At 51.2% G+C, this 18,020-nt stretch overlaps 1 protein-coding gene across 4 annotated transcripts in view; it reads right to left on the reverse strand.

Moving 5' to 3' along the window:
- TENM4 (teneurin transmembrane protein 4) overlaps positions 1-18,020 on the reverse strand; it is a 390,997-nt gene that overhangs the window by 287,228 nt on the left and 85,749 nt on the right. For 3 of the 4 annotated variants that reach the window (XM_062198277.1, XM_062198276.1, XM_062198275.1), the window contains exon 3: positions 1,811-2,020. The exons of the other annotated variant lie outside the window; for it this stretch is intronic. In XM_062198277.1, coding sequence (XP_062054261.1) covers positions 1,811-2,020 — 210 coding nt within the window. The remainder of the gene's footprint in view (positions 1-1,810; positions 2,021-18,020) is intronic. 4 annotated transcript variants of the gene reach the window in all.

Raw genomic sequence — 18,020 nt, forward strand, 5'->3', positions numbered from 1 at the left:
CCTGCTCGGTCCCACCACATGCCAGGCCCCTACCTCCTTGGTTACTCTGAGCTGCCACAATCTGTCCCCACCAGGCACAGGTGCCAGGCGGCGTGCCGGGAGCTTTCCCATGTGGGCTCTCTGGACGCCCACTGGAGGGAGGTGCAGGCACCTGGCCAATGACTAACATTGACTACACTTGTCCTTCTGTCCCAGACACGGTGCAGGGTGCTCACCGCGAGCTGGGTACCCTACTGCCTACATTATTTATGACAGAGGACGCTTTCTCTGAGAGACTTGTCCGAATCCATGGCGATACAGCTTCCATTTAACTCAAAGCCACAGACAAGGCTCCTGCCTCCTTGCATTCCCCACCTGCTTTTCCAGACTCTGACCTAGCATTTCCCATGACACGGGCATTTTTAAATAAACATGTGTGGCATTAACACAGACTACAGTGTAACTTGCAGGCAAACAGTCTCACTTCACCTCTTTGAATCAGGAATCGTGGGGCCAGGGACCATCCAGTATGTCTGGGGTGGGGGTGGGGTCTCTGTGGGCCCCTCAGGCACAGATAGAATGTCCTCCACAAGCAGGCTGCCAGCTGTGGCTGGAAAGCCTGTCTCCGGACCAGCCGGCATCTCCCCACTAATAGCTTTTTGTGCTGCACGTGTGACCTTCTGGCTTTAAATCACACCTTCAGAGTGGATGCAATCTTTCACCCAGAGCTGGCAGAGGAGGGGGCTGAGACCTTAAGGGGGAGATAGACTGTTTCCAGGAGACCCCCTCCACTGTCTCCATGAGCCCCAAGCCAATCAGCATACGGATGTGAAAACCCCGTTCAATGCGCTCCCCCCCCCAACAGAATGACCCAATGAACAGAGTAATGCCCTAAAAACCCTGGACAGTCCCTCAAAGCCAGTGTCCCACTCAGCCACTCTGCCTGGTCTCCTCTCAGACCAGACACTTTTCTGGCAAATAAAAGTTTCTGCCTCTTTGCAAATTGTTTCCTGGCTTTTTATTTCTATACTGAGCCGAGGAAAAGATTCCATGAAATTCACTCCTGCAACCGCCCTCCCCTCCGCAACCAGTAACCATCACGGTGATCCCAGGGCACCACACCCCACGTACACCACCCCTCTCCTGAGATCTGAGGCCCCTCCTGGCCATCCTTGCAAAGAAGTGGACTGGCCTCTGCTGGACACAGGCAGGGCAAGCACCTGGAGTGGGGGTAACAGCAGTGGTGAACCCTGGTCAGCCCGGAGCTCCTGCACCGTCTGCCTGCCCGCACACCACCCCTCCTCTGCTCAGAAAGCCAGGGCAGAGCTGAGCAGCAGGGAGCTTGTCCCGGCAGATCCAGGCTGAAACTCAGGGCTGCCTCTGCGGCGGCATCGTAGGGCTCTGGTCTGCGGGCTGCGTGCAGGGCTTCAGGCGGACCTGGTCCCTGCGGGCAGTGCACCCTACGCGGCCATGCAGGCAGGGCTTTGAGGAGGCGCCACTCAGGGCGATTTAGGTCTGAATTTTTTTTTTTGTTGTACCAAACTTTGTCTCCACCTGTTGCTCCCTTCTCTCAGGTCTGTCTGTGCACCTCTGTTGGGGCACCTGCCTGGGGGACTTGTGCCATGGGGGCGTCGCACAACAGTTGCCCCCAACCCTGCACACCCCGGGTCGCACGGTGTAGGCAGCTTGCGGCCGACAGAGCCAGGGCTCCCCCACCCTGCCCCATGACCCCCCACTCCCACCCCCTGCCGGAGCCTGTGGGGCCCCTGTCCCTCTGCCCCTGCCAGCACCTCGGCGCGCATCGCAAAGTTAGAAAGAGAGAAGGACTTACCGTTCGCTGCGACCCCCAGGCTGGCGGAGCCACTTTTAACTAAGAATGAATTAGGGACAAACTCTTCCTCAGAGTCTGAGTCCGGGGTTGGCGGGGCCACACCGTTGCCTAGCAACCGCCTCTGGCTCTCATTGGCCGGAGGGGAGGGGGGCGGGGAGGGGGACTGCTCAATAGGGGTTGATGAAGCGGACGAACAATGCAAGGGAGCACCTGCGAACCACAAAGACAAACACAGACAGAAAAAAATAATCAAAATTGATTTTAAGGCACACGGGGAGGGGGAGGGAGCAAAAAATAAAACACGCAAACATCATCAGGGTAGGGGGATCCAACACTGGGTGATCCACTGCACACGCGGGCCTGGGGCGGGGCCGATGGCTCCATGCACGGAAAGTTGGTGCAAACTCCTTCTGCAGGGCTGGCTCAGTGTGGAAAAACGCAGGGCTTGCAAAGCAGGCACCTCACGAGCCCAGCAGGACGCCTTCCTCTTTCTGTGGGCGCTGCAGACCTGGCTGGGCTGTGTTAACTATTCAAGAGAGGTGCCTCTCTGAGCTCCCCAGGGAAAGCTACTGGCCAGGACTGGATGATCCCTGAGCCCTCGCAAACTGGCCATTCTGTGATGTCTCTGAGCTGAACCAGCGTTTTTGTTGCTGCGGTTTTAACCCCACGTGAACATAACTGGGGGCTCTGAGCATCATCAAAGGCAGAGAGAGCTGCAGAGAACTCTTTGGGGGGGGGGTTCTCCACCTTTGGCATTCTGAATTTCAGCACCCTGATGTTTCATTTCCCTAGAAACCTAGTACTTCGTGATTCTTGTATTCAGGCACTGTCTGCAAATTCCCTGAAAGCGAGACCCTTAGAAGTCTTGCTCACTTCTTTAACTCCAGCTTAAATTGCCTGGCACAAAAGAGATACTTGCTGGAACAGGCAGATTGTAGGGCTCTAATAGTTGAAGGGGAAAACATTCTATCATTCTAGGGTGCTAACATTCTGGGAGCTCCACGTGGCACAAAGTCACTAAGTCTGACTCCACGCTTCTACTCCATCAGAGTGTTAAAGTGCCAGCTCTCTCTAGTCCTCTATGCAAATCCCAGCTCTTCAGAGGGAGGAGGCCACAGCCTGGGACAGGTGTTCAGCGCTCACACACTTTGCGGTCTTATGTGGGGCGACATTTCAGCATGTGCAGTACATCGTCTACAAGGGGACAACACAAGCACAGACACAGAAAAGTGTACAGTACAAGACAGTGCATCCACTGGACAGCAAGACTGCTTGTCTGCTCCTGCTGTGATTCCTAGAACGTAATCATACCCAACCAGTTTTTCAAAGAGATTCAACCTCAGGAAGCAAACACGTAGCCCAGAGGGGCCACCCTCAGATCTGGTAGGGCTCTAAGGGGACGATGACATAGAGAGCTGCGAACGCCGAGGCGGTCTGTCCACATAACAGAAGCGGGCTCAGTTCACAGCCACCAAATCTCACAGGAGTTTGCAAGTTCCATTCCTCTTAGTATCAAACCCAGATCTTAACTGCGCATGGCAACACTGTATAGGGTTGCAGCATAATGCCACTTGGCTGGTTCATTTTAGAAATTCAGTCACAACAATCCAGGCAGCAAGGATCAGTGACCACAGTGCAGTCTCTGGGTGGCTTCGCCCCCGTGTTTCTGCTAATTTCCCAAAAAATCAGGCTGTGACTCATCGTACAATTGTCCAATCCAGAATTCCCAATTCACAGCGAGAGTGACACCACTTATCAGCCTGTGTGTTCAGCATTCCTTTCTGTGACCCTGTCGGCAGGTCTCACATAACATCTGCCCTGCTCTAAGAGCGAACGTCAAAGAGTTCACCGAAAATGGAATTAAAGGATAAATTCATTTTGGTGCAAACAATTTGAAGTCCATACATGGCTTCCTCATAATATACATTCTCCATGAACTTTTTGAAGATCCCCCCATATTTCTAGTTAGGTGTATCTGTCTTCCACATAAAGGCACTCAGGACATTCTCAGAGCATAGTGTGTTTCGGGAGGGAGCTCTGGAGTTCAATAGAATTAGGGTGTGCATCACAGTCTGGCTGCCTATTAGCTGTGCGATCTTGGGGAAATTACTTCCAGTTCCTCATCTGTAAGCTGCCCACCCCTCTTCTCTCTCCCCCAACCCCAATCCCGCTAAAGGATTTTTTTCTTTGAAAGGGGGAAGAGAGAAAGAAAGACACATACATTCCATGTGCTACATCATTCTCCAAATGCCCATAATAGCTGAAGTTTGGCGGGGCTGAAGCCAGGAGCCAGGGAGGGACTCTATCTGGGTCTCCCACAGGGGTGGCAGGGATCCAAGGACTTGCGCCATTCTCTGAATTCCCAGGCACACCAGCAGGAAGCTGGAGTAGCCAGGCCTCGAACCAGCACTCCCATACGGGATGTGGATGTGTGAGGGGAGGCTTACCCTGCTGCGCCACATGTCTGCCCCTGCTTCCCTCTTTAAAGTAATTGCTGTGAGGACAAAATTACATGTGAGGGGGCAGGCATTGTGGTGCAACAGGTTAAGCTGCTTGGGATGCCTGCATCCCATACTGTTGTGTGGTTCAGGTCCCGGCTCCTTTGCCTCCCATCCAGCTTCCTGCTAGAGTGCCTGGGTGGTAGTGGAATAGGGCCAAGGTGCTTAGATCCCTGCTACTCAGATGGGAGACCCTGATGGAGTTCCCGGCTCCTGGTTTCAGGCTGGGCCAGCCTTAGCTATTGCAGGCATTTGGGGAACGAGGCAGTGGATAGAAACCTCTCCCCCCATCACTTTGCCTTTCAGGTAAATAAATAAACAAATCTTAATAAAGAGACATTGTACGTGAGCACACAACTAGGAGTCCACAGTAGGAACTCAGCAAATGTTTATTAAACTGAAGGAAAGCACGCCACCAAGAAGCCCGCTCCTAACTCCCCTTCCTGCAGCCCCAGGTGTACACAATTCTTGGCTGTGAGGCTGCACTTATTGAGCAAGTATACACCCATTTCCTCATCTTTTCTTAACCAAAGACATCACATAACCACCAATCACAGCTTGTGATGAGCTGGGGATAAGCAGTGCCATACTATGCTGAGTTTCTGGGGATCTCAGACTAAAGTTAAGAAACACGATCTGTTGTTCCAGGGGGTTTGTTACAGCCTCTTGCTGAGTGGATCTGCCAGGCTGCTGGAAGTAAACCATCCCAGAACTAAGTACACTGTTCCATCGCCAACTTCAGGGACCCTGAGAGCAGCATCACACTGGTCCCGGGGCCTCATGCCAGCCTCCTTTGCCTTCCAGCCAATCTCTGCCAGCGTTTCTCTGAATATTCCTAACCTGTGAAGCCCTGAACAAGGTGCCAGGCGTTTAGCAGGTGAATGTAGTTTTTCCCATTCAAGTACTAACCAGGCCAGACCCTGCTTAGCTTACGGGATCAGAGAAGATCGGGCGCCTGCAGGGTGGTGCAGCTGTAGATGGTGAATGAAGTTTCTATGGGATACAGATATTATAGGAAATAGGCTAGTTCCTTCCTCTCACTCACAGGCAGTTTTAAAGTGGTATCTGAGATAGGGTACACAGAACCATTTCCTAGGATGCCAGGAAATATCAGAAAAAGTTTTAAATTCACCCAACACATATGCCGGAATTATATGTCCTAAAACCCATGACCACACCAACTCAAGGTATACAGAAACAGGCTAGGGCCCAGTTGAGAGTGTGGGCTCTGGAGCCAGACCGCATGCACTTGAATCCAGTTCCATTACTTACAAGCTCAGTGAGCTTCAGCATATTACGTCACCCTCTGGATCTCAGTGCCGTATCTGTGCGATGGCGATATCAGGAAGTATGTATGTATCTACCTAAAGTTCTTGTTACTTTGAGGATGAAAGGGGTTAAAACGAGTGCCATGTTGAGAGCAGTGTGTGGCAGCCAGCAAAGGCATTGCTATGAATGTATGTGTAGCCATCAAGTGAGGGGACACTGACTTCATCTTCTGTAACAACAGTGCGTAGCTGTAAAGGGATGGTGAGCACCACTGCATTCATGGACATTTCCTAAGCACCCCCGATCAGGCTGGAAGGTGAGGCGTCCCCTCGGGAGAGACACAGCCTCACAGGAGCTGCCGAGGAGCTCAACTCCTTCAGCAATCTGCCACCCCACCCTCTTACTTCTCAAGTCTTTTTTTTAATCTTTTATGATTTATTCATTTATTGGTAAGGCAGAGTTACGGAGAGGGGGAGAGACAGATCTTGCATCTGCTGTTCAGTCCCCAAATGGCTGCGACAGCTGGAGCTGGGCCCATCGGAAGCCAGGAGCCTCTTCAGGTCTCCCCCATGGGTGCAGAGGCCCAAGGATATGGGCTATCCTCTGCTGCTTTCCCAGGAGCACTAGCAGGAAGCTGGTTCAGAAGCAAAGCACCTGGGACTTGAACCTGCACACATAAGGGATGTGGTGCTTATACCTGTTTCACCGCAGTGCCAGCTCCACCTTTCGAGTCTTGTCACCCTTAGCTTCTTACCCAATTCACTGAGCCCTGTGAAGCCATGCCAGCATGCTCTCATTTGCAAAGACCCAATGCTCCCTCTTTGCCCAAGTTGGCCAGATGGCAGGATTCCAGGGAACTGTCTGTAGGGAATCTATCTGAGCGCCACCTCCTGGGGCACAACTTCAAAAGTTTGGCCTCTGAGTTGTACACACACTGTTCCCTCTCCCTGAAGAATTCCCTTTTCTCTCCATCCTCCTCCTCACTACCACCCCATATGTCTTGTTAGCTCCCATTGGCACCTAGGGCTTAACATCATGGCTGCCTCCCTCAGAAAGGCTTCCCTGATGCCTCCACCAGGGCTTGGTAGCTCCCTGTGGCAACGTTTCCTACCCTGCAGGGTCTGTGTCCACACACCGACCTGTGTGGCTTGTCTGTTACTACAGAGAGGTCTTCAAAGAGTTCACGGAGAACATACATTCTCGTTTCCTTTCACTTCCTGTGATCTTTCTGAAGTGCTCTTGTATTTCCCATTGTCTAGCACAGTATCCTGCACAGAAAGCCCTAAGAAGTATTTGTTAAAGGAAGACAGGGTAGAAGGCAGGCAGGATGAAAGGAGAGTACCTCCAGGGGCCGGCACTCTGGAGCAGGTTAATCCTCCGCCTGCAATGCCGGCATCCCATGTGGGCGCCGGGGCTGGTCCCAGCTGTGCCTCTTCCTATCCAGCTCTCTGCTACGGCCTGGGAAAGCAGAAGATGGCCTGAGTCCTTGGGCCCCTGCACCTGTGTGGGAGACCTTGAAGAAGTGCCTGGCTCCTGACTTTGGATTGGCCATTTGGAGAGTGAAGCAGCAGTTGGAAGACCTTTCTGTCTGTCTCTCCTTCTCTTTGTTTGTAATTCAACCTCTCAAGTAAATAAATAAAATCTTGAGAAAAAAAAGAGTACCCCGATTATGGCATGGAAGGCCTGTGTGCACAGCATGGTGAAAAATGAGTCAGCAGTGGAAAGTGAACAGCAGGTTCAAGCCTTGAGCACTAGAAAAGGAAATCAGACCTTAACTGGGAGCCCGGGGAGTTCTTAAGGCAGGAAGGTGAGAAGCCCAGGGCTGTGCTATAGAAAGAACTGCTCTCTGAACTGAAGGCTTCTTCTCATCTCCCAGATCTCCTTTCTCACTGGCTCAGCTCAGTTAGGATGTTGAAAATCTACATGATTTAGATGTGTCTTCAGGGGGAGGGGAGGGGGAAGAAGCGAGGGGCAGATGCATGATAAAGTAGCAGATCAGGATTTCTCATTCCAGGGTTAGGGTGCCTTTCCATGGATCCAAGTTATCAGCAGAAGGGAAGCTGGCACTGCAGATGCTTCTATGGCAGTGCAGGTTCGTGGTAGGGGGAGCTACCCAAGATTCTTGATAGGAGGGCTCTGAAAGCCCTAGCTCTGGCTCATGGCAGGTAAGGGCGGAGGACGAAGAACACCCACTCAGGACATGTACACACCTGCGTGGTTGGGTGGGCGGGACCAGGCATTGGCAGAGTTCCTCCTGGATGCCAGGGGCCTGGCCAGATGCTTTCCTCATAGCAGCACCACGGCAGGAAAGCTCACCCCCATATTTAGGGCCAAGACAAACAAAGGCTTAGAGAAGTGAAGACCTTTGGGGCTCCGGAGACAAATCCTAAGTACAGCTGATTCCACTGAGTGATGAGATTGAACATTTATCAGCCTTGTCAGGGCTTTCCACTAGGTGAATAGAAAGGGTGAGTCCTGTCCACCAGGGAAACACAGGGAAGGTGGAAAGGCCAGGAAGTTCCTGCTGGGCACACCAGCGGCCAAGGTCTGGTTCCACTGCCATGTGACTTTGGACGTCCCTTTACTTCTCCTAGCCTGAGTTTTCTCCTTTGCGTAAGACAGTGGTAGAATACCCACTGCAAAGCATGGTTAGGGGCTGGTGTGTTCCCGAGGAGCTCGGCAGTCTGCTTGCTCGTGGAAAGGGTTTAAGCACTACCGGCTCCTTCTGCCATCCCCCTGGCTACGGCTTTGGTGTGGGGAGAGCCGTGTGGTTTTGGGGAAGAAACAACAAATCTGCAAGTCCTCCAGTGACACAGCGCTCAGTACGTGGGACCTGGTGATTTCAAAAACAGGGGAAATGTAGGATACAGAACAGAGGATCCCGAGACGCACAGGGAGTACAGCGTCAGGCGCTCATGCCATTGTACGCATGGTAGCTTTCCTTTGTAATCTGAAATCTAACCGAGAGCTAGAGTGGCCCCATCTCCAAGGGAAAGCTTCCGGAGCTCTGGGGTCTGAGGGTGACTTTGGACGACTCCATGAGGCTAGACGTGTGAAGGGCTGGCTGGCAGAACAAGCGGACTGCTGTGTCAAGGAAAGCCCGTTAGCAACAGGTGCTGCCTAACGCTCTGCCCAGCAGCCTGAGAAATCCCTCTGAATGCACGGAATTGCATGGATCCATGTGAAAACCCCATCCAGGATGTGGTAGGGAAACTCCTGGCGTGCTTACACAGTGGGGAAGTGTGAGTCCCATCTGGAAAACGCAAGCGCCGATGGGAGCTGCAGGGAAAGTATTTTCTTCCCAGACAATTCCCTGGATTATTGGAAGCATTTTCAACAACCCTTCAACTGGCAGCCCTGTAATGTGGAGGCCTCTATATAAAATGCCTAGCCCAGTACACAGCCAGTACTCCAGAAATGACATTCAGAAACACACAAACCAAACCAAACCAAACCCTCAGACCTGCACAGGCACCGCGTCTCAGTGGGCACTGACGTGATACATTCATCCTTTCTGCAGCAGACAGCCCTGATTCGCCTCAGTCTCCATTCCAGAAACACTTCCGGCTCTCTCCCTAGAATTAAACGCATCCGGCCTCCTCCCATGTGCCAACCCAGGGCATCCAGCCGACTCAGTGAATGAGTGAAATCACACTCAGTTCTGAGCAGAGCATGGGCTGTTGGAGAAATCGGATAGAAAGGTTTGGGCCCCCTCGGGGTCAGGCACCCTTCCATGGTAGTGTCATGTCCTGCCTATCATTCCAGGGAGTTCTGTGCATCTCGGTCGCTTGGGCAGAATACACTGCCCAGCAGGAGCCAGGTACTGCTCATTGCTGAGGTCTGGCCAGGCTGGGTCTTGGTTCAGCAAAGCATTGTGGAACTGGTTCCCCTGGCTGTCTGAAATGGATTGCAATCCAGTGCTAGGAAACATTTCTAAGAGCTGGAATCTGAAAATGTAGAGTGGTGATACATTCGGATCCGTCTGCAAGAGCCCCAGTTTGCACACTCATCCTGTGTTAATTAATAGCAGTGCTCCCTTTACTGTAAAAATGCCTTGAACTGGATGACTAATCACAGGACCACCCAATATGGGGCTGTGAAGTACAGATTCAGCTGCACATCGGAAGCGGAGTAATTCTACCTCTAGCAACTGACCCCTGACCATGACTTTTCAAAAGATTTACTCGCAGTGATATCTATCACAACATGTAAAACTTTGAAAAAAAGTGAAAAAAGCAAAAACCTCCTTGATGTTCAGATGGAAGTGCCTAATTATGTAAATGAGGGCACATCAATAAAATGCTAATATCACACAGGCATTATAGGCCATGTCTATAAGAACAGTGACTTGGGAAATAGGACACACAAAAAAATCAAGATGCAACTCTTTGTAAAAACCACTCTCACTTCTGTGCATGTATGTGTGTGCAGGTGTGTGCAACTGGCACAAAGATGTTTGCAGTAGTTACCTTCAGGTCATAGAATTATGAATCCATTTTGTCTTTATATTTTTCTAGGTTTTTCTAACTTTTTTCAAGGAACAAATGTGATAGTAAGATTTTTTTAAAATGATAAAAGTTATCTTAAAAAGGAGAAAACACACACAGGCAAAGTCAGCCAAGATGACAGCTTAGGCCAGGGGGCCCTGAGGACAAGCGGGGCAGGGGCAGAGCCACAGCCCTGGGGGCCCAAGCTTACTGCTGTCCAGCCTAAGTCTTGCGGGTCTCACTGCCCAGCAGTGCTCATTCTTAGAAGGAGGTGCTGGGCCATCTGTCTCTGTGACTTACGCTGGGAAAATGCTCTCTGCAAAACAGGACGCAGTAAATTTCCCAGGCTCAGGTCATTTGATCCCCAGTTCTCCTCCTCACAGGTTTCTCAGGGACTTGAAAAACTTTTTTTTTTTGGTAACACTTTCATGGGGAATGGAGCTCTGCTCTCATCCTGCCTGCCCCAGAGACCTCCAAAATGTTGGGACAAGGGGTCCGCAGATCTCCCGGGCTTCACACAGGGTGGATGCTTGCCTGACTCAGTTAGGGTATCTTGATTTTTTGGTTATACAAACTTTATAGAGATATAAATTGCATATCATACAAGTCGCCCATTTGAAGTGTACTATTCTGGGTGGGCATTTGGCCTAGCAGTGAAGACAGCACTTGGAATGCCTGCATCCCGTACTGGAGTGCCAGGGTTCAAGTCCAAGTCTGCTCTGGATTCCGGCTTCCTGCTATTGCACACACATCACTGCCACTCAGTGGCTGGAGTTCTGGGCTTCTGGCTTTGGCCTGACCTAGTCTCAGCTGTTGAAGGCATTTGGGATGTGAGCCAGCCAATGGCACTCCATCTCCCTGCCTTCCAAAATAACTAACAAAATATATAAACTGGAAAAAATAAAGTGCCCAGTGAGTTGTAGTATATTCACAGAGTCAGCAATCATCACCCCAGAAAGAAACCCCACATTCATGAGCAGTCACTCCCACTGCCCTGGGCAATCACTATAATCGCTAAGCTACCCCTGGTCTCAAAGGATTCCGCAAATGTCATACAAATGGATTCACACAATATGTGCCTTTTGGGACTGGCTTCTTTCACTTAGCATAACATCATCAAGGTTCATTCCTGCGGAAGCATGGACCAGGACTCCCTTTCATGTAATTCCACATGACGCTGTGTTCTATGGACATGGTACACTTTGTTGACCCATTTAGCAACCCTGAGCTGCTTCTGCTGTGTTATCAATAATACTGCTACAAGCACCTGTGCGTGAGTTTTTGGGTGGGAACGTGTTTCGGAGGAGGACTGCTGGCACTCTAGGATAAGCCTCTGTGTCGAACCTCTGAAGGAACCAGACCGCCTTCTGAAGCAGCTGTACCATTTCAGACTCCCATCGGCAGTGGACAAGGACGTATCCTTGCCGACACTTGCCCTTCTCTGTGTTTTTGACATCAGCCTCCCCATGGGTGTGAAGCGGTATCTCACTGTGGTCTCATCTCTATTGCTCTGATGGGTCATGATGTTGAGCATCTTTCCACGTGCCTACTGGCCATGCGGAAGAAGAAATATTTATGTGGACATGGTCCGTTTTGAAAAATTAAGTTATTTGTCTTATTTATGGAGTTGTAGGTATTGATCTTTTTTTTTTCCTTCAAATATTTAGTCCGTACCGATGCCACTAGGCACTGTTCCAGCCATCACTGGGGGCCCATGTTCCAACCATCAGGGACTGGCAAGGAGGATAGAGGTCCTGCCCTCAGAAGTTCACATTCTAACAGAGGAAATCAATAAACTAGAAGGCAAGCATCTACACTCACAGAGAAGGCTCAGGTGATGATAAAGGCTATGAAAAAAAGTGGAGTGTGGCGCGGAGCTGGGACTGATAGGGTAGTCAGCAAAGGCCTAAAGCAGAGACCTCAAGTAGGTGAAGAAGGGGGCCACATAGACACTGGTGCATAAGAGCTGCCAGGCAGAGGGCCCAGATGTGTAAATTCTCGGCAGCAGGATCAAGTTCATCTGAGAGTCAGCTGGGAAGCTAACAGGGAAGAAGAGGTGTAAGAGGAGGAGAGTGCCGGGATATGAGCCTGGAGGCACTGCTAGGGCCTAGGCTCCAGGTACATACACATGGCCACCCCAGGTCACTGTGCACCTGTGTTCTCATCAGCCCATCCCCTGTAGGTAGGCACTGGTCTCATCCATCTCCCTCCATCCACAGCCCTGGTACTGACTTCATCTACAGTGGGGACCCAATATACATTAGCATCTACTTATTAAGTATCTAAAAACAAACAAACAAACAAACAAACAAAAAAACCAAAAAACTGCTGTGAGACAAGAATGACAGTTTTCAGAGGATCGTCACATCCATGGTCTGATTCTGATTCTGACCATACCTGCATAAGAATCTGTACAATGGCCTTCACCTCCATTGTACACAGAGAGAAACTGAGGTTAGGAGCCATGATGTGACCTGTACAGGGCCATACAACTGGGAAGAGACTGAGACCTCAACTCAGGCGAGGGGCCCCAAATAAGAGCTGGGTTTCAAATGGACTCTGGTGACTGGGTGTGTTGCTTCACCTTGTGGAGCCCCGGGAGCTCTGAAGCCAGGCCTCCCTTATGCAGGCTTCCAGAAGAGTCGGTAAGTGCATCTATGTCCGACCCACCGTGCACTTGGCAGACAGCAGCTGCTGAACTGCGGGAGCTCTCCACTGTCCCCTTTTACTACCAAGCCTAGCTGTTCCACCAAGACAGACAAGCTGTGGGAAGCTCTGAGCGGGCCCTGGACACGCAGAGAGACGACCTCTCACCCTAGAAGGACACCCAACCTGTCCCCCAGAAAGTGGCATTACGTTCTCCTCTCCCATGAGTGGGGGAGGAGAAGAAGAGAGGCAGGCGGCAGAGCTCCAAGTGGGAGCTGCAACTCCAAGCTTCTCACGTGCTGTTTTCACTTTTCCCAGGAGCTGCTGCCAAAGGAGTTGGGAAGTTCTGTCCAGGCCTTGGGGGTCTGAGCTGGGCTGGATGGAGAGGCCACTTTCCGTGGGATATGGGTGAGATGGGAGGCACGAGGCCAGCTGGATGGTCTCTGACTGTCAACACTGGTGGCAAATGGGAGCAAGGAACCATGGAAATTTATGGTAGGCCTGGAACAATCTGTGGTCACAGTGTGCTCTCTTCAACAGGGAGACTGTGTTGCTTTGCACTTTTGCCCTGAGATTTGATTAAGAAAAGTGCTTCCAAGCAGCTGTGTAAAGTCATTTATTACTTCCTGGGGATCTATTTATATATATGTGATAAACTTATCTTTTCATCCCATTCTCCACGAACATTTTGAGATACCCGCCTCTATTTCCCACTCCTGGCCCCTGCTGCCAATTTACACAGCTGCAGAATTTCAGGCCCCAGGACGACCTGAGCGTCAGGCCCTTCATCTACGCAGATACGGGAGAGATGACGGAAATGTTTGGTGCAGACGGAAAGGCAAGGGATGTAGCTGTGGATGGAAAGCAGCCAGTGGCTGGGGCTGGGTGAGAACAGACAGTAACTGGGCACCCACCATGTGTCCAGCACTGTGCAAGGCGCTCACATAAGTTAACTCCATCAACTCCCACAACGCCTGCAAGGTGTTAGCGCCTCTCCAGCTGATAGAGGCAGAACAGGAGGCTCAAAGAGAGTTTGCTCAAAGCCACTCAGTTGGTGTTGAGCTCTAAGCCCTACCCTCTTCCCTCTAAATAACTTTAATTCATAACAGCGATAAAGCTAAGGATGGCCACTGTAAATCCACAGGTGTACTTGTCTGGTCTCTCCCCAGCCACAGGGAACGGACAACAGGGTTCAGAGTCGAACCTTCCACTCAAAGTCCCTTCAGATCCCTGTCGCCCAGCCGGCAGCTGGCACTGGTTCCAGGGACTCGCTCTGCTGTTCTGAGAGTTTGAGAGGGAGTCACGGATTAGCATAACCAATGAGCCGCTCCACATTCATCCAGACACAAAATAACTCACTAAATACAAGAAAGGCAGAGCTGCATATATACCACTTTTAGAGTTTTCAGAATATCTGTTACATTTCAATAAAAAGCTTTAAAATCTAGCAGAAAGCCATGTGGTATAAATGTAAGCATATAGTAAGAGGCATTTTTCTCCAACAAATTTTCCCTGGTCAAGGCTGATTCGAAACAGCTTTCCCTGAGCCTGAGTGCTGTGCCAAGGCCCCTTGCTCCCATTAGATGTCTATAAAGCATCTTGAAACTTTTCTTGAGAGAAAGCACAAACACAATAAGGGCCAAGAGTTCCAGAAATTCCTCTACTCTGGCTCCAGGAAATCTTGCAGAATCAAGGAAAGTGGGGGAGGCGGGGTGGACAAGTGGAGAAATAGCCACCCAATCTGCCTTCGAGGGACTGGGTCTGGCCTAGGCTGGGAACCTTCCCAAAGGGAGTTCTCTAAGCAGGGACCGCTGAGGAGGCTTTACCCATAGATTAGAATACAACATGGACTTTCTTTTTATCCTAAACTGTGCTGCTCAGCAAGGGGCCTTGGAGACGCTAGGAGAAGGGAAAGGAACAGACATCTACTGAGTGACTCGCCAGGCAGTGGAGTAAGCACTTGCCCCGTCCTTTCCGGCATAACCTTTGCAATGCTCCTCCTCCCACTCAACAAATATTAACTGGCAGTTAACAGGAAGCAAAAACGTACTGCCTCAGTCCTGGAAGAATATGAGTTCAAAAATCAAGATGCTGGCCACAGTCCCTCTGCCAGGGGGACCTGGCCTCTCTCAGCATCTGGTAGGCTGCTGGCTGTCCCTCGCATGCCTTGGCTTGCAGGTGTGTCTCTCCCGTCTCTGACTCTGTCTTCACGTGGCATTCTCCCGTGTCACTGTCTTCTTACATGGATGCCATCGCACTGTGAGGTTCCCACTGTACTCCAGTATGACCCCATCTTAACCGATTACTGCTGCAACAACCATACTCTCTCTGCCAGACCCCTCTGTCTCACTAGTGCAGGATTTCCTCAGCTGGTGGTCACTTACATAAGACATGAACTTGGTCCATGAGACAGCTCTGTGAGATACGTATTATTATTCCCATGCACTGCTAAAGCATGGAGAGGCAGAGGTCCCTCAGATCCTAAGAGGAAGTCAAGGACTGGCCCGAGGGGGCTCTCGCCACTCGTGTTTTTTCTGCAGCCTCACCAGGGAGGGTCTTGGCACTGTGGTGAGGGGGATCGGACACCAGAAATGGGGGCAGAAATCAACATAAGCAGCTAATGAAACACCTGCATCCATCCCCTGAGCCTCCTGGCCGAACTGCTCACCACGACGGAGTGCTGGATTGGCAAAAAAAAGTGTCCCTGTTTTTCTCTTAACCACAAAAGGCTCATCTGGAGCAAGCAGAATTGGTCCTTCAAAGGCTAACACCTTCAACACGCCAGCCCCAGGGTCCACACGGAACCCCACTCCTTTGCCAGCAGAGTCTGACAGTGGCTAGCAAGACAGGCTCTCTTGCTTTCCCAAGGAGGAGAGCACTGGTGAGGCTCGTGCTGCAGTTTCTGGGCACTTCTTGGGCAGCTCCTGAGAAGCAGGGTGCCTGTGACTTGTGTGCCGGCACACGCGGACTGTGTGTGCCTCCGATCTCACACGTTTGGGAAGATGTGGGGAGGGAGGTGCCTGCAGGTAGGAAGTGCATTTACGACATTCTTGCACACCAAGCCCATGGAGCACAGTGGTCTGTGAGGCTGGGAGGGGTGGCGTGTGCTACGCAATTTGTCACAGGCTCTTGAGCTAGTCCGAGAGGGGAATGCCAGCCCCCTACATGCTGCTCATCCCATTCTCAGCAGTCTCACCAGCACCCCAAAGGAGTGCTGGAGCAGAACCCGGCTGGCATCTGGCCTGCTTTTGAGAACCTCCCAGTCTAGTGGTGGAACAAACTTAGATACATAGTATCCCCTAACACTGTTCAAGTGGGAAGCCCAAAGAGCAGGCCCTTAACTAAAGAAGGTTGGGGGCTTGGTGGCACCTTCCTGGAGGAAGTGATGTTCAATGGTGACCTAGGAGTTGACTGGCTCCAGTAGGCACTGTGGGCACACACATGTGGGCTGCTTAGAGTGTCCCAGGTGCAGAGAGCCATAGGTGCCCAAAGGCAGGAAAGAACACAGTACTGCCACCAAACGGCGAGTCTCAACATCTGGAGTAGAGGGCAGGAAATGGTCAAGAGAGGAGCGGAGAAAGAGGCAGGTCCTATATAGGCTTCAGGTACAATCCCGATCGTGGGCTCCGTGCCCAGCATTCCTCCCCACCGGAATTCAGTCTCCAAACCTCTCTGGGTTTCTTGAGCTGAACATTACCACGCTTACAAGGGTTGTCTTGTAAGTTTTCTCCAGTCTCCAATATTAAAGCCAGAAGATGGGTTTGTGCTATTCCATTTGGTTCTCTGAGTGACTCTCCATCACACCCAAACAGCAGATGAGAGGAATGAAGTTCAAAGACGGTTCTGTGAGTACACTGTGTAAGTCTATGATTTTCTGGAAGAAGTAGCCCTCTGGTTTCTGCCCGAATAACTGAATCCTTGGCTCCAGAGGAATTTGATGCTGGGACCAGAAACATGACTCATCACTAACAACAACAATGACAATAATAGCTACTATTGATCGGGCATGTTCTCTTAGCCAGACATTGCACCATGGAGAAATGCGTCCATTTTTAATCCTCATGAGAGTCCTATGAAGCAGAGACTTTCATTATTCTATTTCAGAGATCAGAAGGCGTGGCCCTCCAGTTGTCCACCAGCTTGGCCAAGGTTACAGGACCAGCCAGGAGATGATCCCTGGTTGCTGACTCCACCCACAGTCTGAGTTCACTGATCCATGTTTCTGCAAAGCTTAAAAGGCAAGTTCTTCCAGCTCAACCTGGACATCTACATGTGAGGATCCTGAGGCCAAGAGAGGCGACACATGAGCCCACGGTCCCCATAAGGTAGCACTGCAACTGGTTTTGTGGCATTAATGTCAAGAATCAGGTAAGGAGCGGCAGACTAGCAGAGTGGTTGGGACATGGACCCAGGAGCCACGTCTGAACGCCACTGCTGCCGTGTACAATCTGTAAGACCCTTTTCAAGTTCTCTGAATCTCAGTCTCTGTGTGTATGGAACAGGGATACTGCTAGTGCCTGCCTCACGGGACCGCCGACTGGAGATCAGTGAGTTGAGACATGAGAAGCTCCACCCAAGGATGGGCAGTCCCTGACTTGGTACCTGCTCAGCGCCTGGCACTGAACTTAAAGCACTTTATTTCCAATGCTCACAGAGACTTCTGGGGAGAGGTTATCATGCCTTTCTTTCCAGATGGAGAAACAAGCTTAGAGAAATTCAATAAGGTGCCCAAAGTGCCCTGGCATGGGAGCCGCAGCAGCTGGATTAGAATCCAAACCTGTTTTCCCAGCCCATGTCATGTTCCAGAGTAGCCCCCGCCCTGTCCATGGGGCTCTGCAGAGAGCACGGATGCCGCAGGTAGCTTGGTTGCATGGTGATTCAGAGGCTGATCCTGGGTGGGAGTAATGGCACCTGCCTTGTGACAGGTTGTGGGCAGAGAGGGAGTGGTGTCCTCAGTCTCTCCCATGTTCCTCAATCAATACTCATCCCAAGAGCTTCTGGCTGGTGAGGAACTACAAGCCAGGCACGTGGGACTGTGGTGCTAAACTGAGCCACCATGCTTTTAGGGGATTTCCCACCTAGCAAGGCAACCATGTGGGCCCCACATTAGCCCACGAAGGGCTGTGGCCTCTTCTGAAGACCAGTGGCTGGGAGTCACCCTCTTCCTCAAGGACAAGGCCAGAGTCTCAAGTCCCGCCCCCAAGGTTCCCATTTCCTGTCTGCTTCTGTGATTGACAAGTGTAAGCTCTAGCTTCCTCTCCCAGGGTTCCCAGCAGCCAGTCTGCCTGGTGCCCTCCAGTCCTCCTCACA

This window comes from Lepus europaeus, chromosome 7 (genome assembly GCF_033115175.1).
Source record: "Lepus europaeus isolate LE1 chromosome 7, mLepTim1.pri, whole genome shotgun sequence".
Lineage (NCBI taxonomy): Eukaryota > Metazoa > Chordata > Mammalia > Lagomorpha > Leporidae > Lepus > Lepus europaeus.